Source organism: Lutra lutra, chromosome 6 (genome assembly GCF_902655055.1).
Source record: "Lutra lutra chromosome 6, mLutLut1.2, whole genome shotgun sequence".
Taxonomy (NCBI): Eukaryota; Metazoa; Chordata; class Mammalia; order Carnivora; family Mustelidae; genus Lutra; species Lutra lutra.
Window position 1 is genome coordinate 46,074,828 of NC_062283.1, and position 26,899 is coordinate 46,101,726.

Here is a 26,899-nt window from a genome sequence, read left to right on the forward strand (position 1 = left end):
TTCTGGCTCGTGGTGTCACAGTGATTATGCTGAAGAATCTTTTTATGTGCTTTTGAGAGCAGACTTCCTTACTACTGACCATGGTTTAGATAATAAAATTGTATCTCTGAATAAAGATTATACATGAAGATACTAATAATTCAGGCTGAATTTTTTTTAAATTTTGATCTCTTCATAAAAGTTTTCCTTTACTACATTTTATCTAAAAAACTTCTCTAACAATGAAAAAAAAATCAATGGACACAAGATTTAGGAGTCTAAAAACCTTGTTTTTCTAACTTTAAGATATCTGGAATTACTTTTAAATAAAATGGTAAATCTGATGTACAAACAGCAATTTGAGGGATGTTATTTTAATTTTAACCCATTGTTAGGTATAGAGCTCACTTTATCATGTCTTTTTTCTTTCTTCAGGTAATTCATAATTATGCTTGGAAGGTTAAAATAAGAGATTTACGTATATTCTTTAATGAATTAAAGACTTACTGCTGATTTTGTTAAGAGTGGCACCAACAATGCCAAAACTCATTTTATAAGGTAATACAATGAGTGATACGGCCAACTCTCTTGTACCAGAGGTTTTAAGGCTGAAGTTATAAAAATCACTTTCAATCCTTACAAATTTTGAAAAAAAAAGTCACAGCACTCATTCCTCAACAGCAGCATTTTTTGTCTTCCTCTTGTGTCTTTTTATTGTATATCAAACTATTGCTGTCCATTGAGGACGGTTGACTTCACGTTTATAATTTACCGTTCTTCACCCTAACTAGTAATGCCTATGCTAGCTTTATCAAGTAAGTCTTCATTTCTCCAAAATGATGGGGGAAAAAACAGAAACAAGAAAACCTGTTTTAGGTAAAAACAAAGCAAAACACAATGTTTTGGATTCATAATCCAGCAAGAAAACTTTCAAACAATGTGGTATTTGTTTACAAGTTAGAATGGTCTATCTAGGCGTGGGGAGATTTAGATGGGTCCATGTTTCAATGATATAGATCTTCCAACCAACAAAATAATTTTGAAAAACACAAGTGCACAGTTTCTCTATTTCAGGTTGCAAAGTTGTAAGAACTATTTCTTGAAAGCAGGTAATATGAATGTCTTTGAAATAGTGAAGGAAAGCTGGCAGTCATTTCCCTTTACTTCTACCATCAGGGATATGATTTCTTCAAATCAAGTCTAGACCAGTTTCAGTAAGACACTACTTAAAAACCTACACACTATGACCATAGCTATGCTGTTACTCCATATTCAACCCTAAGCATCAAATTATAAAACACATATTTAAAAATTTCAAATTCTTATTTAACCAGGGAAGAGTTGTTTTACGATGACAAAACTAAATAATTATATTTCATCATGCTTCATTTTAAGCTTACTTTGGAAATGTCTCCTGAAACTTGACATTCTGAAAAGCAAATGTCTAATGCCATCTACAGAGATATTTTAATAGTTTAGGATTTTATATAAAAGATACTGCAATTAAATAAAATTCTGAAAAATTGACAAAAATAATTTTCACATGTCCTAGGGAAAAACAGAATTCACTTGAAAATAAAACTGATTTTGCAAAAATGTAAATATAGATCATTTTAGGTCTGAAAGTTAGAAGTACTACAAATTTTATGAACCATATGGGGGGGAAGGCCTATCACAAAAAGAGTATTTTCTTCCCTTTTTGTATTATTCCTCATGGTTTAAAAATGTTGGGGGGGGATAGCAGTATGAATCATACAGCTAACAGAATTATTCCCCCTTTTCTGCTGTGGCCATGAATTTCTGATTACTAATAGGCAAAATTACTTACAGAAAAGACTACAACCTGGATGTTAAATATTTCACTAACACGAAAAAAAAAGAAAAATGGAGTTTGCCATTGTTTCAGTTAGGTAAACCAGACAGTCATGAATCAGTTAAATAGAAGAGTTCGAAATATTTGTTGTATTCTTTTACTGTTAAATGTTCATACACAAAATTTAAAAGTAAGAAACTAAATTAGACTTGTAAGACAAAAAATAAAATTCTAATCTTTTTGGTAGAAGCCTTTTAAAATATATTCTTAGAAAACTTTCAAGTTTCTTCAAAGTAAATCACAAAGGCAAGCAACATCTGAGAACGCCTTTTCTTAGTATATTTGTGTTATAATTACTAACAATGGACCTGTTACAAGATGGGTGTTCGGTTCTTGTTAAGTGTGTGACAACCTATACCATATTACTGTGAATGTGTATCACTCTTTTCTAAAATGATCTTTTCCACATAAACATTATATCACTGTTTTTATCACTAACAATCTAATCTGCAGACAAAAATACTTATCTGCCAAACTCTTAAAATCTTGAGGAAAAACACTGATCTTTTATTCTGGAAGAAAATTTCTTCTCAGAAAAAGATTTCTTATTTGAGTATAAAGCTATGAATCCGTCCTGCTATGGAGATTTTGTTTGTTTTCAAATTTCATCCCATATACTATCATCTACAGCTGGGGCCAGAAACTTCAGTACAAACTAAAAATATAAACACCTTCTGGAGAGGTAGGGAAATACTAGAAAACTGCAAGATAGGCAATATGAAAAGACTCATACTTTTTCCTTCCAAAATGCCAACTGGCCTCTGTAAATGTAACTCCAAAAATCATTTTTTAAAAATGAGTATTAAGTAGTCCACTTTTTAAAATAATGTATATACCTTTGTTACAAGGCTGAATGAAGAAATTAATGGAAGCACAAACAAAAGCTTGATGTGTATATTGTTAGAGTCCATACCTATTGTCCTTAGGATATGTATAGAAGTTACTTATGTTCAAATATTTATTACATTTGGGGATGCCATGAACAAATCTGTATTTAAAAATGTAATTTCCAGCTGGAAGCACAGACAGGAAGCTAACTTCAGTTGTAATATATGTAAAATGCTGAAGTTATAAAATTAGTCCTTACAGCAAAGCTGTCACAAGTGCTAGAAAATGTGATACTAACAAATAGCTTTCCATATGGCTAGTGCATGACATGAATGAAAATTATTTCCAGATATGCCCTTCCTAATAAATTCATAACCTTACACATGGATTAAAATAGGAAAATTACATGCAGTATAACAGGTACTGAGTAAGTTTTCTGAGTAAGCTCAATGTATACAAGCACAATACATCAAAAAAGTAATGAAGGCTAGTTAATATGTAAAGAAAAAAACAATCACTTAGGCTTCTTTATTTACAAAACTGAATGTGAAATGTTGCTTCCCAAATTGATTGTTTCCAATATCATTATGTATTACTCATGTTAATTACATTGGGTAAACTCAAAATACCTACATATCTAATAGTCTAAGTCATTTTCCACAACGAGGCAAAGAACTCTAGTTTTTATAAAGCAGATACAAAAGGTGGCATTAGGAGGCAGGGGGGAACCACAATGGGACTTAAAATTTATTTTAGGAAAATAACTGATGTTGGTAAAGTGAGCCATGGTTAAAAAGCCTGGGCAAACTCCTAAGGACCGGGCCATCAAAAGAGCAGTTTATCTGCAACAAAACTACATGGTAACATACTTAACATGACTTCCAATTCTAGGCTTAAGTTTCATTTCAGAAACTCATTCAAGTTAAGCTTCCTATTCCATTACTCTGACCATATGTCAGTGTAATGATTTTTAAGAAGATTCTGGCAGAAAGAAAAGTATTGGCTTAAAAGAACACTTAAAAGCACCACCCAGCCCTTAATTTTGAAAATTTAGCAGGCCTACTTTATCTGTGTAAGTTGTTTAAAGACAACAACAAAACCTTAAAAGAGCACATATGTGAGGACATTTGTAGCACTATATTTAAATAAATACATTTAAAACTGGAATATGTTGTTATAAAGAGTAACAACTGACTAAAAATAGGACATGGGCTGAATCATAAAAGAAGACATAAAATTTTGTTATGTCTTTGACAGAAAAATTGACATAAAACTTACTTTTTATAGAAAAGCCCCACGAACTTCCACCCACTCTCCCCAACCAGCTCCCACACAAAGTAATTACACAACATACTTTACTAAATTGTCCCTACCTAAAAAGTTCCACATTTTTATGTAATGTGACAGTACTGGGAAGTCATCCTAATATTTACTTGCATGAGCAAGGATAATATTACAATGTGTAAGCTATAATGTTCTTTTATCATGTCAATGTTGATAGAAGTTCCAACAGCAATCTCAACACTTGAACAGGACAATCTTGTAGCTGCAAACTCCACTTCATCTCCTCTTTTCCTTTTCTTAAAAAGTTAGCAAAAAAAAAAAAAAAAAAAAAAAAAACGTGGGGGAGGGCCAGGCAGTGTCAAAAAGCTATAAAACACTGAATCCTAAAATCATTTAAAAGATTAGAATTCATAAGAAAATCATTTCAATCACTAAAACATTCAAAAAAGAAACACAGGTTTTCTATTCTGTGTTACATCCACAATTCACTTGGATAATTTAAGTCGTTTTTTGCTACCAAACTTCATTCCAAGGTTGTTTGGTAATTATGAAGTGATGGTATCAAGTCATGGTAAGTGTGCTTCAATTACAAAAAAGAAAAAATTATTCTTTAAATCTTTGAAAGAAAAATAGAATTTCCATTATGCCCTTTACACTTTATTACTAGCTCTTCAAGCCAAATAAAATAATATATAACTTACAGACCCAAAATAACAATTCCTGACTAGCAGCAAGCTTTTTTTCTTTCAGATGCTCTAACTAAATCACACTCTCTAACTGGTTACAATGACGAAACACTTCAATATATACCATCCATTGGTCAGACTATGCTTTTTTTTACATATTCTGGGATAATATATTTATAAATTCAGTGGCTCCATCTTTCTATCATTTATCCAGGACTGATGAGGGTTTTTTTTGTTTCTGCAAAAGTCTTTGTATATTAAATAAGTTTTTTATAAAAAAAGTTCTCACGTAACCCCACCCTAAAAATCAATTTCTCTTTAATGCATATCACACACACACACACACACACACACACACACACACACACACCTGTTGCCATGTGGTTTTTTGCAAAAACCACACTGCTTGCTGGGAGTCCACATATATTTGCTTTCAAATGAAGAGCTATGATCTGAGCCTTCTCTTTTTATAGTAGCTATGTTGTCCGGAATGAATAATGGTGGCTCATCCAAAGAAAAACTTTTGCTGCTTCTTCTTTGGCGGGGCTGTAGGTTCTTCTCGGGTTTCTTTAGCTTCAGTTTATCTTCCTCCTTAAAATGCTCTACACCACCTGTATGGTCAAGCTCTTCCTTCACGTGACTATTGGTTTTCACTGCTGCAGCCAGCTGCTGGGGCTTATGGCATTGTTTCTGGCTGGAATGTAATGAATGACCAGTTTGTGCAGGATGATGGGGTTCTTTAGAGCAACCAGGGTGACCATAAGGCTTATCACTCAAAGAATGAGTTAACGGTTTGGAAACCTGTACTAAATTTTGATCCTGTGATGTTTTTTTCAATATAAAATGAGCTTGATTTTTCACAGATTTAACACCAGAATTGCAACTCTGAATTTTTGAATCCTTCTCAACTTGTTTTTTTCTCACTTTGACTGGCCTATGAAAATTTTGCTGAGATTCTGGTTCATCAACATTTCGTTTCACACTTTTGACATTAACTTTAGTTTTGTTATGCATTAATTCATGTTTTGCTACAACAACTTTTTTCAGAGTATCTGCGGTTATGTTTTGCTTAGAATGAATTATAGGTTTTGTTTGTTTGGACTTTATGGTTTTTGACTCTAAGCAAGAAACACTACTTAACTGGCTGTTTCTGTCATCCTGAAGGTTTGCTATTTCATGAGACTCCAGTTTAATACTTTCAACAATATTCAACTGTTCTGAATTTTGGTCAGGTGCATCACAAATAGCATTTTCTAAAATATTACTTTCTGGTTCAAAAGCATTAGTATCAACCATCTCTAAGTTTGAGTTATTTAATTCTGTGCTCTCCAACTGCTTATCATTAGACTCTGTGTCTTTACAATAACCCAATGGTTCTATTTCATTTCTTTGAAGGGAGTTCTTAGCTTTATCAGCAACTTCCATGGTATTCTTCAATTCCAAATTACATTCATTTACTTCATCCACAGAACAAGACAAACCTACAAGGTTCTTTTCAGTCTTATTTGGATTTGTACAAGCAGCAGCATCAGAGAGAGAGGCAGAAGATGCAGCTTCCTCAGTAATTTGGTCATCTTCATGGGATAATTTTACTGTCTCATTTGATTCTTGTTCAACTTTCCCCTTTTCCCTCGCTTCTTCAACAACAGTGCCATCTGTTTTATCTGCAACAGAATCATTCTGTTCTTTATCTGAAAACTTAAACTGTGGGCTACTAACAGTCTCGACTTTACATTCCATCAGAGCTTCATTTTTCTTTTCTTCAATACTAACACAAGTCTCTGAAAGGAGTGAACAATTTAATTCATGAGATGGCACATCCGCTTCTCCCTGATTATTACACTTCTGCTTAGAATCTAATCCAGCTTCATCCTTCATTTCAAGACAAGATGACACTGAAGAATGACTTGAAGACACTGATACTTCTGGTACCACTTCAATTTGTCCAGTATGTCGGCTGCTCCTTCTGCTCTCTTTATGGTACTCAGGTTTCGGTGACACAGAAACTTCTTTAATCTGACACTTTTCTGGATGTTTCACTCCTGCTTTAGGGGCAGATACAGTCTTCCCAGATGCCTTTTTTGTGCTATTTAAAGGTGCTGCATTTGAACGCTTGGCAATAGTGCTTTGTCGCAAACTTCTTACTTGTTCTACCAGAAGGAAAAAAAATAAAAATAACTTAGCTATTTTGCCATTGTTTTTATTTTAATACAATTTAGAATATATTACTTCTTTTTTTTTTTTTTTAAAGATTTTATTTATTTATTTGTCAGAGAGAGAGAGGGAGAGAGAGCGAGCACAGGCAGACAGAATGGCAGGCAGAGGCAGAGGGAGAAGCAGGCTCCCTGACGAGCAAGGAGCCCGATGTGGGACTCGATCCCAGGACGCTGGGATCATGACCTGAGCCAAAGGCAGCTGCTTAACCAACTGAACCACCCAGGTGTCCCTAGAATATATTACTTCTTAACTGAGTTATAGGTTTGCTCATTTCAATGAAAATGTACTGAACAGTTACTTATGATAATGATCATATATATATACATATATATGCATATATACACATACATACCCATGTTAAGTTTTAGATTTATCAAAGTTCTGTAAATTCTGGCAGGAGAAAAAAACTACAGAATTCAGACTGATATACTTTACTACAAAACAAGAATGTTTACATCAAGTTTCTTTTATATAGTAAATAAGCTGGGAGTAAAATAAGTAAAATGAGCTTCCTTCACATTAATGCCCACCATAAAGCAAGACTCTCATACAGTTTTAATCACCAAATGTCTTTTTTTTTACATTAAATATCTTTAAATAGATAATACCAATTAAGTTCAGGTTTCAGCAAAATATAAACTAGACCACCTACGACAGAATCTGTGTGAGTTTGAAAACAACCTCATATGAACTCTAACTCCCTTTTATGAATGTCCTTCACTTGTATCACCATTTTAGCATACAAGCTATTCCTAAGAAATGAAGCACATGCTAGAGTACTAAACACAGATAAAGAGAAAATACAGCCAAAGAAATTTAAGCCAAAAAAATATCATGAAAGAAAATGGCAAAAATATGAAAATAATTTAGTAAAGCTTCCCACCTTTAACAATATTCCTAACAAAGAATACAAACTTTTCCTCTTTTCCCTATCTGGATACACCCTCCAGAAGGACAAAGTATGGAGTGAAAAGAAACCAGAAGGAAAGAGAACTAAAGGAGATTAATTAGAAAAACCCACAAACTGAAATACAAAATAAGCTATTTCACATCATAATATGCACATCAAAATATGCACATCAAATGCCTCCAAATAAACTCACATGAAAACTGAATACTATCATTTAAAAAAAAAAAAAGCCTCTTTCCCTTCAATGCAAAACCCTACTATGAACCAATACTTGAAACAGTTCCTTATTTGTCATATACCATGAAACTCTTAAGGAAGGTATCATGTGTCTTCATTTGTCTGTAACAGTCCTAGGTGACACATACAGTCTTGATGTGATTATTAATAGCACACTCTTTTACTCTCAAAAGTGTCCTAGTTTGAAAAAAAAAATTATTCAATCATCCTAGTCTTAGAGATCCTAATTCCTCCAGAAGATGACACAGTATTTCATCATTAAATAAGCACCCAACAATTTTTTTAAATTAATACTTAGTGTGGATTATTAACTATTTATCACATGTTCAGATATATAACATTTTAAAATAACTAAAAATGTAATGGTTCATTATCAGTATCTGGATATTTTTATATACTTCAATGATATTTTTATATATTTTAAGTTTTAAAGACAGCCTGAAATAATTTTTTTTTTTAAGATTTTATTTATTTATTTGACAGAGAGAGATCACAAGCAGGCAGAGAGGCAGGCAGAGAGACAGGAGGAAGCAGGTTCCCTGCTGAGCAGAGAGCCCGACGCGGGACTCGATCCCAGGACTCCGAGACCATGACCCGAGCCGAAAGCAGCGGCCCAACCCACTGAGCCACCCAGGCGCCCCAGCCTGAAATAATTTATAGCTCTTTTTCTGCCTTGAAATAAAATAAATGAACTTTTAACACCCATTACCCACGCATTGATAAAAATGACAAATGAACAGCATATTCAACTATAAAAGCAATTAAGATGACAAAAAAAAGTTTTCCAATAATAACTGATTATTGAGCCAAAGATCAGGTTGTTTTTCTTCCTCTAAATATAAATGAATATGAATCCTGGCTGAACAGGCCAAATGTCCATAATGTTCATCCTATTATTCTCATTACTTAAAGTCACAAGTATTACCAAATAACAGATTTAAAAACCTGATAAAAAACATAAATTGAGAGTAGGGAGACTGGGTGTCTCACCTGGTTCAGCATCTACTCTTGGTTTCAGCTCAAGTCATAATGTGAGGGTCGTGAGATCAAGCACCATATTAGGCTCCACACTCAGAGTCTGCTTGAGATTCTTTCCCCCCTCCCTCTTCCTGCCCCCTCCGTGACCCAGCACTCACTCTAAAATAAATAAAATCTTTATACACACACACACACACACACACACACACACACACACACATATAAATTGAGGAAAAGATGATAAAGTAAATACATGCATCTAACTTAATCCACTTCTGAAAACCCCACACTAAAGCTATACAAAAGGCATAAATCTAAAATGAAAGGAAGAGGGACACCTGGATGGCTCAGTCGGTTGAGTGTCTGCCTTCAGCTCAGGTCATGATCTCAGATTCCTGGGATCAAGCCCTGCATGGGGCTCTCTGCTCAGTGGGGACCCTGCTTCTCCTCTCCCTTTGCCTGCTACTCTGCCTACTTGCGCTCGCTCTCTTGCTCTATCAAATAAATAAATAAAATCTTTTATAAAAATAAAATTAAAAATAAATAATAAATTGAATGAAAGGAAGAACAGGAGAAAACAGTGACAATTCTGGAAGTCAAACAAGAGATGCTCAAGAAGTAAATGATATAGGAGACCCAAAAAAGATAAACCCTAAGACAGCAGTGTTGGTTCTTGCCAATTAGTACAATTAATACAATTAATACTTCAAAAGGGCTAGGAACTGGTAATCCCAGATGATTCTAAAGTGTGGATGAAGGGAGATAGTTAAAATGAAGATGAGATGAAAGCTATTTTTAGATCTCTAGCTCCCTCTCCACCACTCCATCTGCCAGGTAACTGCCTTTTCCTGGTCCTAATCTAAGACTGGAGGCTTGCTCTCTGGAAGAGTATAAAACATGGTTCCTAGATTAGGGAACATCAGGCACAGAAAAATGTGGCAGTAAAGTACAGTGAAATTCGTGACATTAAATGAATTTATATACGGAAAGCTGAGACACCCTGTCAGCTTCCCTGAAAGGTTCCCATAACATTCTACCAATTTAATGAGCCTAAAGGAATAAATAACCTCAATTCTGACATCAGGGATTCCTCAACAAACAAACAAACAAAAAACCCCACAGGAACAGAGAACCATACGGTGAAGCTCACAGTAGACAAAATCCAACCCACCCACTCTTTCAAGTGCTAACCTTTTAGTTTCATACAGTTTTAGTTCCTACTCTTAAACATGAGCAAATAATCAGACATTTTAGAAAAGTCTCCAGCAGGAAAAATGAAGAAGGAGAAAGAGAGAGAGACAGAAAGGCAGACAACATGGAGAAAAAAGAAACTATAACTATGTGAATAAAAAAAAAAAAACCTTTTTAAAACACTTTTTAAAATGTTAAGTACCTTATGAAAGACAGAAGATACTGTGTCCATGAAACAAGACCAAAATACTACAAAAAGTACTACTCCCAAAACAAACAAACAAAAAAGAATATTCAGAAATTAGAAATGTAAAATTTGATGGGAAAAGTTGGAGGATAAACATGAAAAAATTTCACCAAGTAGAGAAAAAGACACAGAGGTACAAAGTAGGCAACATAAAGAAAATGGAAAGGCCGTCCTTCCTACCTAACACTTGAATAATGAGTTCCAGAAAGCAAGAGCTGAGAAAATAAAGAGAGGAATTACCAATGAGATAAAACAAACAATTTCCCCAGAGCTGAATAATACTCTTCAGACTAACAGGACCTATGGAGTAACCAGAATTCAATACTTAAAATACACTTACACCAAGATACATTATCAGAAATACAAAATACTTAAGCTGAAGAGGAAGATTCCACAAACTTCCAGAAGAAAATAACATATCGAAAAAGAAAAAAAAGAAATCAGAATAAACTTCTCAACAACACTGAAGTTAGAAGAAAACAGAGGAACACTATCAAATTTCTGAGGGAAAATTATGTCTAACCTTGAATTCTATGTTCAACCGGACTATAATTCCAATGTGAGGCCAGATTAAATATATTTACAGACACACAGTTTTAAAATAACACATCTCCATGTTCCTTTTTCACAGCAAACTACAAGAAGTGTCACCAAAATGAAGGAGCTAAGCCAAAAGAGAAAATAAGAGCTACACCACCAAAGAGAATCATCAGAAGAATAATAAAGGGAGATCCCTGGATAATAGCTATGCATCAGGTTTATACAAGGCCAGCAACTATTACACATAGGAGCAGATCAGAAAGCTCTAAGAGACTTCTTCAATAAAATGAAAATGACAGAGTATCTGATATGCACACGTATTTTTAGGAAAGATTTAGACAACTAGTAGAGTAGTTGAGGTGTTATTACTGATATGTACAAAGAAACCTGTGTGTACAAATGTACAAAACTGTAAGCAAATAAACAACAAAAACAATTACTAAAACAGAAAGACAAAAAGTTGTATAGGAAAAAAGTAACCTTAGTTTACTAAAATCAATCATCTCTAACAGCACATATAGTCACAATAACATAAACAATTACTATTGACCTAACAAAATTACTTTTTAGAAGATGAGAAAATATACTTTTGTGAGATGAGGACAAGAAGACAAACACTAAGCTCAGACCTGGAGTGGGAAATCAATAAATACCTACACATCTGAATAATCAAAAAGTAGCAAATATATATATGTTACTCAGAGACATGGAAGTAAATACCAAAAACTTAGTAAAACCAGCTGAGAAAGTTATTAATGATTTCCTCTGGGAAAAAGCAAATAGGCATTACAAACTTATAGAATCAGTCAATCCTTCAAATTTTATAAATATATAGTTTCAATAAAAATTTTTAAATATTATACCAACAAACTGATATAGTCTCAAAATTCATTATTATCAAAATACTCAGATTAGCAAACATGATGAAAATACCATCTCTGCTTAGCGAGTTTACAAACTATCACATCTATTCCTAGCTAGATTTTTTAGCTCAACCTCTCTGGAAGATTACCTTGTGCCATTAAACGAGGTGATTTTCTTGGTGATCTCACTGAATTTTCTTCCACTTTGTCCCTCAAGTTCCTGTTGGGTAAAATCAGTTCTTCTTCATCAATGGTATCATTGCCACTTTCTTTAACAACTCCTTCATCCATAATATCGTCAAGACCAACAACTAGAGAAAAAACAAAAACAAGAAAATTAATTTTTAAAAATATTGAATATCTTAAGTATTTAAAGCAGTTACAGAAAACACTGTGAGACATTTTAATGCAATACTAATACTACACAGTCTTGAAAATCTAGGTCTATTTCTATTATGTGATACTGCCACTACCAAGCTCCCAATTCAGATTTACAAACTGCTACCTTATGAGGTAACTAGTCAAAGAGTAGATTAGCTATAATTGTTCCTGATTTGACCTCTACTGTCATTCTCACTTATTATTCAATGTACCTCTGTGAACACTGTAAGCAACTATACCTGAAATACTCAATTATCCTAATTTTAGTTAAAGTAGTATAAAATTTTAATACCCGGAAAAACTTGTGATTCTAAGTACATGCTAGACCCAAAAAGATTCCAGTTCGAAGTATAATTCTATTACTTAAAGACTTTATGCTACATGTACAGAAAGTAATACAGGTACACCTTTAAGCAATAGCAAAAAAAATATACACAGAGAGAAATGAAAAACGTTTAACTTCCCCCTCTCCCAAATGCCAGGTAAAATGGTAGGTGTATAGCTATATAATTAAGTGACCTTCCAGTCAAAAGAGAGAGCATTTCATTTAATGGGGAGGGGGAGATATGGAAAAGGATTGGGGGATGTTGAAGAAAATATAAATATCGTATTTATACTGTCATTGGGTTTATTTCTGTATATAAAAAATTTATTTTACTTAACTAGCTGACATATAGCAATTCTAAATGTGCAGCTGTATGAAATCTTGTAAAGAGATTGTGATTATTTAGATCAGAAGGCCTGGATTCAAATCCCAGCTAAAACACTTAAATAAAACTTGACCAAGTCACTTAACCTCTCTTTCAGTTTATCTCTAAAATGAGAATAACAATACCTGTCCTACCTACCTCACAGAGCTGTTGTGAGGATCAAGTGAGATGATGTATGAGAACTCACTTTGTAAACTTTAGAGCACTATACAAATGTTAGTTATTATCTTCATCCTAGGGGTTAGAAGGAACCTCAAGAAGTTATCTAGTCCTCATCTTTGTATCCAAGAAGAACTTCAATTAAAAGAGCTCAACAAGATAGTGGTCTATCCTAAAATTTAAAGAGAACAAAATTCTTTATAAATATACTTTCAAATAGTACAATCTTTTTGAAGAGCACTTTGACAACAAACAGAATAATGAAACTACTTATATACTTTGACCAATAAATTATAAATAGAATAAATTATGGAAAAAAGTTGGCCAGAAAACACACTGTGATCTGTTAGTAAAAAACAAAATGCATGTGTATGTACATTTAGACAAACAGAAAAAAAGATTAGCAGGAAACAGATGAAAATTATAATAGCTATTCTATAAAAGATAATATATTGGTTTCCTGTTTTCCAGATTTCCTGCTATATTCATGTATTACTCTCAAAAATAGTCTATGTTTCAATCACTAACCTACGCACTAAAAGCTCAGAGAAGAATGTATTTAAGGAAAATTCATCAGGACTCACTTAAGATATAATTAGGGGAAAATGGGTGGAAAGTTCAATTAGAAGGCTATTTCGCCATGATGAAATACTTATGCTGTCACACATTCACACACATTCTCAAAAAAAATTTAATATTTAAAAAAGTAAAATTTAAGACTACTTTTCATCCCAATTTTATATAAAAGCATATATACAATGTATGCACTACAAATATGCACAGATAAAAATGGACAGGGAAAAAAAGGACTGGAGTGTTATCAGTGATTATCTCTAGTGGTAAGGTAGATAAGGAATTCAAGTTTTCTACATCATTATTATACTGTCTCTGTGTTTTCCAACTTTTTTTTTACAATCAGCAGGTATTCTGTATTGTAATCAGGAGAGAAAGGAAGAACTCAAAAGAGGAAAACAGTCCAGAAGAAGGGTAATTAAAGCCTGATCAACAGTGTTGGCAGGGAGTGAAAAGGTATTGTCTGGATTTTAGGGCTATACTGCAAAGCAAAAATCAATGGGATTTAGCAAGCCAAATCCAAAGGTCAATTATTAGATTACTCCCTGTCCTAGCAGCTTCTGACATAGCTGACCCATTTCTCCTTTCTGAATCCCTTTCTCCTCACTTAGCTTTTGAACATCACACATCTTTCCTCTCTCCAGCTACTTCTCAGTATCCTTTGATACAGCTTTCTTCTCTTGCAGAGGTCTACACAATGGAGGACTTAAGGGTTCAATCCTTCCATCTCTTTCTTATCTACACTCAAACCCCACTAAATGATCTCATCCAGTACCACTTATACTTGGATAACTCCCAAAATTATTTTCTCCAGGCCCAAGCTCACATCTAACCTTTGGAAGAATATAATTTGGTATCTCAACGAGGTCTAACAGGTATTTCAAGCTTAACCTACTGAAAATAAACACTGCTTCCACCCATCCCTCCTCAATAAAACTGTCCCTCATAAGGTATTCCTGGTCATGGGACCTCCATTCACCCACCTGTTCAAACCTAAAACTCTAGAACTATCCTTAGCTTCTCTCTCTCCATGTACCACATCCAACTGATCAGCATATCCTGCTAGTTCTATCGAAAAACATAATCACTCAGGATACCTGGGTGCCTCCGTCAGTTAAGCAGACCAGCTCTTGATATCAGTTCAAGTCATGATCTCAGGGTCCTGGGATGGAGCCCCGCACTGGACTCTGCTTGAGGATTCTCTCCCCCCTCCCCACAGCTCATGCACACACACTCTCCATCCTCTAAAATAAAGAAATCTTGGGGTGCCTGGGTGGCTCAGTTGATGAAGCGCCTGCCTTCAGCTCAGGTCATGATCCCAGGGTCCTGCTTCTCCCTCTCCTGCTCCCCCTGCTTGTGCTCTCTCTCTCTCTGTCATATAAACAAATAAAGTCTTTTCTTAAAAAAACAAAAATAAATAAATCTTTAAAAATATAAAATCTATCACTTCTGACCATTTACCACATTCACAGCTAACATCCTACTACAAATTACCATCATCTCAACTATACCATAATAGCGTCCCAGGTTCTTCTACTGACATACCCCACATACACCCATAGAGTCATCACTGTGATCCTTCTAAAATATGAAGTCCTATCTTGTTACCATTTTTCTGTTCAAGACCCTCCAAACTCTACCACCGCACTTATATTTATATCCAAAATCCTAGCCAGGGCCCACAGGATCCTAAGATCTTCCCAGGCCAACTTCTGTGACTTTTCACCTACCGATTTATGACTCACTCTACTCTAGTCACACTGGCCTTTCCGGATATGGGAGAGGCAAAGATCATCTCAGGGTCTTTGTACTCGCTAGTCTCTCTGCTTGGGGTGCTCTTCTCCCACATTTCCACGTGGCTCACTCTAAGTTATACCCAAATATCACCATCTCAGATAAACTTTTCATAACAATCTTACCCAAAACAGCACATATTCCCATCACTGCCTACTGATGCTCAGTGTACTTTATTCTTTAAAACATGTTTCACACTACCTGATTTAAGTATCTGTTTAACTATCTTCTCCACCAGAACATAAGCTCTACAAGTCAGAACTCTATCTCTTTATTTGTTGCTGAAACTCCAGAACCTAGAATAATGACCTGGTAATACAGGAAGCACTCCAGAATTATTTGCTGAGCAAAAGAACGAGGGAAAAGAAAGAGTCAGGAAAATTTAAATGTTGATGAGTGAGAGAAAAATGTTTTCAATAACAGAAAGAGATAAGTTGGAAAGAACAAACTTGGGAGCTTGTTTGGAGGTTCTAGCAGGAGAGCGCAGCTACTCGTATACCCTTGACCAAAGAACAGTCCTGGTCCTCTCCTCTATCGGGGAAGGTCGTCCTCTTCGACCGAGCGCAAAGCTTCGGGAGGGACACACATGGAGCAGTGAGGGAGGAAGGGGACGCCCGCCTAGCCAGCCAGATCAGCCGAATCAACCCTAGCGATCAATGGGGTGACAGATGTCACAACCAGATCGCCCTCACATCCAGAAAGAACAAACTTGGAAGTGAGGTGCTGACTTCACTTTTTGGATATATACTGATGATACAAAGAAAAAGAGCAGGCAAAAGAAGCATCAAGATAATACAGTATCACACACAAAAAAAGGGTAAGGAAAATTTCAGTGAAGTAGGATCAGGAAGGTTAATGCTACAAGAGAAAACAATGGAGAAAAAATCCACTAATTTGACACAGAGAAGCAGAGAATCAGATGACAAGAGGTTAAAAAATGCATGAGTAAAGAATGACAACTACAGTCTCTTTTATTTTTAGGAAGTTTAATGGTAAAAGACAGAAAGGGGGGAAATCAATTAAAGGAAGTTAAAAGGGACAAAAGATGATTTTTCTATATAAGTGACACATGGGAAAGGGGAAATGGAGGGAGGTGTGGTAGGGAGAATCACCTCTACCAAAAGAGAGATGAGGGAATGGGAAGGGAGAGAGAATGTGGCAAAAAAACAGTGGAGGGCAGGAGGTAGAAAGAGGAAAGGGGAAGAAGGGAAAATCAACAAAGACCCCAGCCTGTTTGTGTGTGCTGGAAAATAACTTTGAAGGTAAGTGATGTTTTGAGGTCCCATCATCATACAAAAACCTCCTACGTCAACCTACAATTAGAATACCTCAGCTTCATCTGAGCTATTTGTGAGTTGAGATTTCCAAGAACACAAGAACACAGCCTTTTTTGTACTCCTGCTCTATCTGGCAACACATACATTTCCTTCACCTCAAAAGCCCAGCTTTATATTAAATCAAGCTCTACATGGTCTCTAACATTTCCAGGGCTCTCATGTGAACAAGGGACCCAACAAGTAAAGCACCTACTTAACCTCTCTGTGCCTCAAATTCTTCAATAAAATGGAGAAAATACTAGTGGGTCAGAGGGCTACTGTGATGATTAAAGTAATATGTATAAAAGGCTTGAAACAGTATCTGGCACTTAGAAAGCCCTATATTTACTGTTTACTTCTGTTTCAGTCTCTCCCCATCCCATGTACCCACCATCAAAAATTATGTATTCCTTCTCCCTCACTGCTTTTCTTCAACTACCCCTAGAACAAATAAAATTTTAAAAAGTTTCTGATATTTCTTTCTTCTGAAATAAATTGCATTCATCTGACTAAAGTAATTCACAGTGCAGAATGAATACTCTAGGGCAAACCCCTCCCAATTAGGTATTCATATTTTTTAAAGAGTTTGATCCTTCTGCTAAGAAAATAAATATAAATAAAGGAGAATCTGGGCTCTTTTCAGAACACTGCCTATTCTCAGGGACCTCCCATATTTCCCCCTCCTTCTGCCACAAGACCAACCAAGATTCAGTATTTGATATCCAGCTTTTTAAATTCACTAAAATGGGAACTTTGAGTTACCAAAATAATTTAAGGACCTGGATTCTTAAGGACAGAAGTGTATGGTCATGACATACAGAAAGAAACTATATACTTTTTCCTCCCTCCCAGATTCCAGAATTAGATGTCACTGTCATTTTGAAATTTTGGCATAAAATCTATCATCATACTCAGAAATCCTTGAGCTTGAATTCAGATCACATTAAAATTCCTCCCATCCCTATCCACAAATGGACCTAATTAAATCTGCTGAGTTCTTTGGCACCAGTCAAGTCTATGTAAAGTCCTCCTGACACTAATATTACTTTATTCCAAATTATTTCCAATCTATCTTTCTGGGAAGAGGAGTTAAATGAGATAAAGAAAATAAAACCAAATGATTTGGAGTTAAACTTACTGAATTTCTCAACAACCAGGATTAGTTTAAATCACTTTAATACCATATTAAAAAACACACACACACACAAGTACAGTAGGAAATTCTTCACATCTGACATCCCTTAATTCACACTGGCAGTACAAAGGCCAAACTCTACTGCTTTTATCTCCTCAACTACAATTATTTCCTCTATTATAAAAGTTGGCATTAAATATCAGACCTGAGATAAACCTAAAGAGCAAGCATGATGTTGCAACGTTCCAATAAAGGTTAGGTATCTATTTACAGGACTTGCGTTTGAAGTAGAAAAAGAAATTATATGGTTATATTCTCCTAACAGAGGCACCAGAGCTTTTTCCTCTAATATTGCAGAATACCACGCAGCCTCTACTTAAGACTCCCTTCAATAAGAGTTCTTTCCTTCATGGATGATTCATCCATTCACTCCTAGAAGTGGTGGTGTGATATACATCAAGTTGTATGTTACACAAAATGAACCATTTTGAGAATTTATCATTTTAGATATTAGATGTTCCTAATTTGAAAAATATAAATATTGCTATCATGCACACATATCTTTTTTTCCCTTCAATTCTTTCTTTATAATAAACTTAAAACATAGGTTTCATTCTTTGGCTGTGTCAAAGAATGAAAATATACATATTTTACTATTTTATATATCTCATCTTATGTCTTTCCATAAAGATTATAAAGAATTTTGACAGCACAAAGAGCTTTGCGTTAATAAAACCTCACTGGCATTGAGTTCCAGATTTTTAAAAGAAACAGTTACTTAAAAAACCTTGAACACTTCAGATGTGTATACTGTCTTTTTGTATTTCTTTAGCTCTGCCTCCTCCCCCACTCAGATATGGTGTTTTTCTCTATAATGTATATGAATTCTTTCTGTAATATCTATGTTACCTATTTGATACAAGTATTTTCCCTTGTTTACCTTATTTTATTATTATTTGGTGTCACTCTAAGCTAATTTTCCTTCAGAATGTTGTCTTCAGTTACTCCAATACTATCAAATTATGCATCCTTTCAGCTGTAATTTAAAACACTCTGAAGTTTTATATTTAAGTGTGCACAAATACTTCAACGTTTGCCAAACTCAACTTCATACTTTGGGTAAAACTTATCAGTATGTTTTGGAAAGGCGATTTTCTATCAAATATGTATAAAAGACACTGGGTTAAAGCAAATTGGAAGAGTTTTTTCACTGCAGATCTTCAGTCTTCAATATGCTAAACAGGCATTATATGAGGGAAAGAACTATATATGGTATAACTGTCTTCCAAGCTTTATATTCACATTCACTCTCTCTCACACACATACACACACACACACCAAAAAACATACACCAAAATGCTAATAATGGTTATTTCAGAGATTTTCCCCTTTGTTCTTTTTCACATTTTCTAATCCATCTCACAAAAAATAGTTCTAGAAAAAGAAACTAGAAAGACACACACTAGACAAATGTTTTCTACGTAGAGGTTAGTAGTATTATTGGTGCCTCTTTATATTTTTCTTTTTTATCAAAGTTATACATCCAAATGGTTTTAAAGAGTTGTCTCTAGTTTTATAAAGTCTGTTAATAAAAACATTAATGCCCAGGAACCACCTCTCCCACTAAACTTCAAAAACACACTGGGAAAATGAAGACATTGAACCCTGAACTGAAAGGTTGCTGTGAAAACTGAATTAACTAACATAACTTCTACAGTGTTTGGTGTGCAAATAATAAGATCTTAAATGGTAACAATTATTAATGAATTTTGGCAGATTTTTTCAAATAACTTTCTGTTGTCGTAAGCACCCTGCATCTGACCCCTTCTCAACTGTCTAAATAATTTCTTATTTTCAATTAACAGTCTATCAAGCTAATGTAAAAGTGAGATTGTAATCATTCCCTAAAAATTTTTAATTCCATCCTAGAATACTATAAATTACTTACCTTCCTGTTAATTCCTTTAAAAACATTTACTTAGTACCTACTATATATCACATGTTGGCCTAGATTATTCTAGAGACCAATGATACAGAATATTTAAAATGAAATGACCTGGTCTCCTCAAATAAATATCAAGAAAGGGGATGAGAGGGAATTTACATAGACTGATATATACTTACACACTAACCAACTTAATATATTGACCTTATTTCAATTCCAATTCATACTTTTAAAAAAAAAATATTTAGGGAACTGGGTAAAACTGAAGGCTGATGGACTGCACACTTGAAAATATTAAGAACTATCTTTAAACGTTTTAGGCTGGATAATATTATTGTGGCTATTTTTTTAAAATAAAGAATTCTTTTTTTTTTTTTTTAAGATTTTCTTTATTTGAGAGAGAAAGAGAACACAATTTTGGGGGGTGGCACAAAAGGAGAGGGAGAAGCAGACTACACAATGAGCAGGGAACACGATGTGGGGCTCGATTCCAGTACCCCAGGATCACGACCTGAGCCGAAGGCAGACACTTAACCAACTGAACATCTCAGGCACCCCAAGAATTCTTGTATTTTAAAGATACATACGGAAATACTTACAGATGAAATTATACGACTTCTGAGAGGTCTTCAAGTAATCTTGGAGCAGAGGGGTAGGTAAGAAGAAGTGAGTAGGGTATAAATGAATGAAATAAAACCAGCTATTAACTATTTAAGCTAAGTAAGAGGTACATGTAGATTCATTACACTATTCTTACTGCTTTGCTCTTTTCCATAAATTACAAAATTTTTAGGGTGCCTGGGTGGCTCAGTTGGTTAAGCATCTGCCTTCAGCTCAGGCCATGATCCCAGGGTCCTAGGATCAAGTCCAAGACTGGGCTCCTTGCTCAGCCGGGGACCTGCTTCTCCCTCTCCCTCTGCCTGCCACTCCCCCTGCTTGTGCTCTGTCAAATAAATAAGTAAAATTTTTTTTTAAGATTTTATTTATTTATTTAAAATGATTTTATTTATTTATTTGACAGAGATCACAAGTAGTCAGAGAGGCAGGCAGAGAGAGTGAGGGAATCAGGCTCCCTGCCGAGCAGAGAGCCCGATGCAGGGCTCGATCCCAGGACCCTGAGATCATGACCTGAGCTGAAGGCAGAGGCTTTAACCCACTGAGCCACCCAAGTGCCCCAAAAAATAAAATCTTTAAAAAAATTTTTTTGAAAACGGTTTCCATGAAATGGAAGCTTCATTTTAATGAGAGTGAGACAAGCATACATCCTGTTAGATAAGTCTTAACACTTAAAAGGAAAAAGTAATACAGAGTATGGAGAAGGGAACAAAGGATGGTTTGTAATTTTAAACAGAATAGCCAGGGAAAGCCAGGGATAGCCAAGGATACTTGCATTGGTTGTTTCTTCACAATAGCTTTGGGCCCAAAGGAAAAGTATAGACTGATATCCATGCCCCTGTCTGCTCTCCAAGTCTTTTTTTAATTCCCAAAACAACACTGTATAGTCTAGAATGGGCCGGGGGACAACAATGCTGAGATGACTTTGCAGCAAAAACCTGAACAAGTTGCGGAAACAGCTATCTAGAAGCATATTCAAATACCTGGATTCTAAAGAAGAAACATGCCTAGGATGTCAGAACAGAATGAACGGTGGTCTGTGTGGCTAGATCAGGGAAAGTGAGGAGGAAATAGCAGATAAAATTACAGAGGTATCAGGGGAAACTAAGAAGGGTCTAGGCCACAAGGACTGTAGCTTTTTTTCTTTGTGTGAAATAGAAAGTTACCAGAGCACTATGAACACAAGGGTGATATGACCTAACGTTGTAAAGGATTACTTTTGGTGCTCTTTTCAGAACAGACTGTAACAAATCCCCAACCGCAGAAGCTGGAAAGCCACTTATAGGCTAATGGGATAATCCAGGTGAGAGATGGTAATGGCTTAAGACCACAGTGGTAGTGAGAAAATGAGAAGTCTAAGTAGTCAGATTCTGGATATATTTTAAAAATAAAAGCCAACAAAAGCTGCTGACCAACTGAATATCAAAATGTGAAAGAAAAGGATAGGTAAATAACGACTCCCAAGTGTTTTGCCATGCAACTCAGAGAGTTGTTATTTACAGAGATGGGAAAGACTATTGAAGAAGTGGTACTAGGGGAACTGGTGGAGGGAATGAAAGAAAGCATTAACAGTTCAGTTTTCGATATTAAGCTTAAGATGCCCGATAGACATCCAAGTTTAAGTTGAGACTAAAGATATAGATAAATATCTAGAAAGATACAGATATAAGCTTAATTATAAAGAGTATATTTTTAAGATTTTAATTTCTACACCCTACGTAGGACTCAAATTTAGAACCAAGTTCAAGAGTCACATGCTCTGCCAACTGAGCAAGCCAGGCACCCCATGAAGAGTTTTTTAAGTTATAAAACTGGATTAAACCAGCACAACAAGAAGTAGGAAGAGAGAAGATACCTAAAATCTGAACCCTGAGATACTCCAGTGTTTAGGTCAGGAAAATGACTAGGAGTATCAAAAGAAACTGAGAGAAAGAAGACAGGAAGGCAAAAGAATAAGGAAGGAAGCTATAAACCAATCAAGTGAATAGATCATTTCAAAAGGCTGAGATCAACTGAGTTAAGTACCACTGACAGAAGAAAAGAACAATGGCCTTGGTAGAGTGATAGTAATTATAACCCTGTGGAGTAGGTAGAGCAAAATCAGATTTTGGAGGAAAGATACTGGAGATAGCACAGAAAATTCTTTCCACGAGTTTTGTGCAAGCAAAGGGCAAAAGAAGAGGGTAATGTAAATATATGACAAATATGCAAATGTATGTAAAATGAACTTCCATGATGTGTGATAACAATGAAATTCAATTGTAACGACTGACAGGCACGCCTCGGTGGCTCAGGTCTTGATCCCAGCCCACATGCTGCTCGTTGCTCAGTAGGGAGCCTGCTTCTCCCTCTCCCTCTGCCTACTGCTCCCCCTGCTTAGGCTCGCTCGCTGTCAAATAAATAAATAAAATCTTAAAAAAAAAAAAAAAAGACTTTGACAGAGTGTGTATATATATATGCCCTTTTTAGACTTCAATTCTACCAAGCACAAATAAAACAATAACTACAGTGGATACCTCATCATGTTACCTACAAATCATGCCTATGGAAAAAATAAAAACCTATGTTTCAAAACATGAAAACCTAATTTCATAAATATCTAAATATGTATCGAAATATAGGATATAAGGACTAAAATCATACCAAAGGTTTTTTTTTTTTTAAACTAACCAGGAAATATTTATTATGAAATTAAGGAAAATATCAAAATGCATGTAACAGGGACACCTGGGTGGCTCAATCTGTTAAGCGTCTGCCTTTGGCTCAGGTCATAATCCCAGGGTCCTGGGACTTAGTCCTGCATCAGGCTCCTTGCTTACGGGGGAGCCTGCTTCTCCCTCTGCCTAACACTCCCATGGCTTGTGCCTGCTCACGCTCTCTTTATAACAAATAAACCTTTGGGGGGGGGGATGCACATAACAAATTTTCACATGGATTAGCTCCATCCCATTCTTCTAAAAACAAGTGTAGAGAAGAAAGCAACTGGCAGCCCACACCTAACTCTGGTAAACTTAGTGACCATGTAAACACTGTTAATATGAGCTTGAGTGTTTAGGGAGTACTGGGGAGTACTTAGTTGCTTAAGGATTGCTTCTGATTATCTAAATTTTGTTTTTATTTCTTAGCTTTTTTTTTTCTTTTTTGGTGGGACAGCACAGGGGGAAATTTGTGTTTCACTGTTCATCTACATATTCTATCAATTGTGAAAAACTAAGTGTGAATGTAATCATGTAATCACAATCTAAGGGGATACTAGAGGTACTTATTAACAGTGGATTACTTTAATCTGACAAAAGGACTAACTAATCACCACTTAAATTAATGAATACTTTTCATTTGCTCTTTCTCTACATGGATGTATTTCACTTACTCAGGAACCCAGGAACTTCAAAGGCTGGCCACTACAAGTCTCTAAGAATGCTGCCTTTTTTTTTTTTTTTTAAGATTCTATTTATTTATTTGAGAGAGAGAGAGACAGAGTGAGAGATCATGAGAGGGGAGGTCAGAGGGAGAAGCAGACTCCCCATGGAGCTGGGAGCCTGATGTGGGACTCGATCCCAGGACCCCGGGATCATGACCTGAGCCAAAGGCAGTCACTCAACCAACTGAGCCACCCAGGCACCCAGAATGCTGCTTCTTTAATGTTACCTCCACATTGAAACCTCTGACCAGCCCAACTCAAATAAACCATGGCCACCAGCACCAAACAACCAGATATTTTCTATTATATATTACACTTTTTGTAAGCTCCACGAGGACAGGGGCTTTATTTGTCTCAGACAAAACTGTACTCTCCAGCAGTGAAAACAGTCTGGTACCTGATAGGTATGCAATAAATATTTATTAAATAAACAGAGAGTACCAATCATTTTTATGCCAAAGCAAATCATTATACCTCACACTGTGGATTATGCCATAAGCTCCTGATGCCCAGAATGCTATTTAATGAGATTCCATAAAACAAAACTTTTTTGAAAAAAATGTGATTTAACCATCCTGTAATATGTATCTTACCATTATTTACTGAGTTTCCCATTTCAATGAATCAGATTCCAGTTATGCACTTTGTTCTATCACATTTGGTTTGCTTTTACTCATATATGAGAAAACCAAAGAGAAATGAAGCCAAGAAAAAGTTCTTAAAGGATTATGTATCTTTCAGTAGGTAACACTTAAACAATTAATATCTCTGATCTGTAACAGCCCAAAAAAGACTTTTAATGACATTATAAACAATATAAAATAAAATGTAAATTCCATGAGAGCAGGAATTTGTCCTGCTTTCTAATATATCCCTAATTCCTAGAACACACCTGAACATAGTGTTCAACCTTAAACACAGTTTGAATGAACTACATAAAAACATGACTGTTCCCAAGTTTCCATCTCAAGATATTAGAACCTCTACCTTAAACAAGACTCTAATCAGGAAATTACCCTTAGCAAGCAGAGAAACAGAATAGAACACTTCTACTTCATTCAGCACAGTAGTGTTGATTGACACCTTGCACTGTGACCCCTTGCAGGACTCAGAGTAAGAATGCTACCAGTTTAAAAAACAAAAATCAGAAATATCCCGCCATGGAACAACCAAACAACAACAAAAACCTACTCACTCAAAAAGATACAATTAGTAGCTTTTTTTCCAGGATGTATGCATAGGAACTAAATCCCCTGAAGAGTAGAACTGATGAAGTCTCTAAAAGGAACTTTGGCCATGTATATTACTTACAGATTAAAGACATAACCTTCCATTTACAACTGCTTCAAAAAGAATACAATACTTGGGAATAAGTTTAACAAAGGAGGTAAAAGATCTGTACACTGAAAACTGTAAGACACTGATGGAAAAAAGGAAGAAGACACAAATAAATGGATAGATGTTCCATCTTGAATTAGAAGAATTAATGTTAGGGGTGCCTGCGTGACTCAGTCAGTTAAGGGTCAGACTCTTGATCTCAAGGTCATGAGCTCAAGCCCTGTGTTGGGCTCCATAAAAAGAACTAATGTTAGGGGCGCCTGGGTAGCTCAGTGGGTTAAAGCCTCTGCCTTCGGCTCGGGTCATGATCTCAGGGTCCTGGGATCAAGCCCCAGGTCGGGCTCTCTGCTCAGCAGGGAGCCTGCTTCCCTCTCTCTCTCTGCCTGCCTCTCTGCCTACTTATGATCTGTCAAATAAATAAATAAAATCTTAAAAAAAAAAAAAGAAGAATTAATGTTAAAATTTCCGAACTACCCAAAGCAATCTACAGATTCAATGCAATCCCTATCAGAATTCCAATGGCATTTTTCACAGAAATAGAACAAACAATCCTAAAATTCCTACGGAACGATAAAAGACCCCAAATAACCAAAACCACCTTGAGAAAAAAGGACAAAGCTAGAGGCATCACACTCCCTGATTTCAAGCTACATTACAAAGCTATGGCAATCAAAACAATATGGTACTGGCAAAAAAAACTACACACAGATCAATGGAACAGAATAGAGAGCCCAGAAATAAACCCATACGTGTATAATTTATTTGCATAATTATTTGCTTGCATAATGATTTATTTGCATAATAATTAATGCAATTAATTTATGACAACAGAGCCAAGAATATACAATGGAGAAAGGATATTCTCTTCAATAGATAGTGTTGGGAAAATTGGATAGCCACATGCAAAAGAATAAAAGTGCACCTCTGAGATCCCACACCACATACAAAAATCAACTCAAAATGAATTCAACACTAGCACATAAGACATGAAATCATAAAACTCCTGGAAGAAAATATAGAGGGTAGATTCCTCATATAAGCCTTGGCAATACTTTTTTCAGTTCGATACCAAACACAAGGGCAACAAAAGCAAAAATATATAAGGGGGACTACATCAAACTAAAAAGTTTCTGCACAACAAAGAAAACCATCCACAAAATGAAACAGCAACCTACAGAATGAGAGAAAATATCTGTATATCATATATCTAAAAAGGGACTAATATCTAAGGTATGTAAAGAACTCACACAATAGCAAAAACAATCCAATGAAATAATAGGCAGAGGAACTGAATAAGCATTTTTCCAAAGAAGACATACAAATAAATAGGTATATGAAGAAAAGGTGTTCAACACCCCTAATCATCAGAGTAATGCAAATCAAAACCATGATAAATCACCACCTCACACCTGTTAGAATGGCTGTCTTCAAAAAGACAAAAAAATAACAAGTGTTAGTGAGGATGTGGAGAAAAGGTAACACTTGTTCACTGTTGGTATGAACATAAATTGGTATAGGCACTATGGAAAACAGTACAGAGTCTTCAAAATACTAAAAATAGAACTGATATATGATCCAACAATCCACTTCTGGGTACATATCCAAACCAAACAAAAAAAGGATATCAAAGAAATATCTGCACTCCCATGTTTGCAGCATTATTCGAAATAGCTAAGATA

The 26,899-nt window shown here is 35.4% G+C and overlaps 1 protein-coding gene across 1 annotated transcript in view; it reads right to left on the reverse strand.

Moving 5' to 3' along the window:
• The window catches only part of PHF3 (PHD finger protein 3), an 84,530-nt gene that overhangs the window by 30,868 nt on the left and 26,763 nt on the right, over window positions 1-26,899 (reverse strand). Inside the window, 2 exon segments of the mRNA XM_047733086.1 lie at window positions 5,021-6,800; window positions 11,983-12,144. Coding sequence (XP_047589042.1) covers window positions 5,021-6,800; window positions 11,983-12,144 — 1,942 coding nt within the window.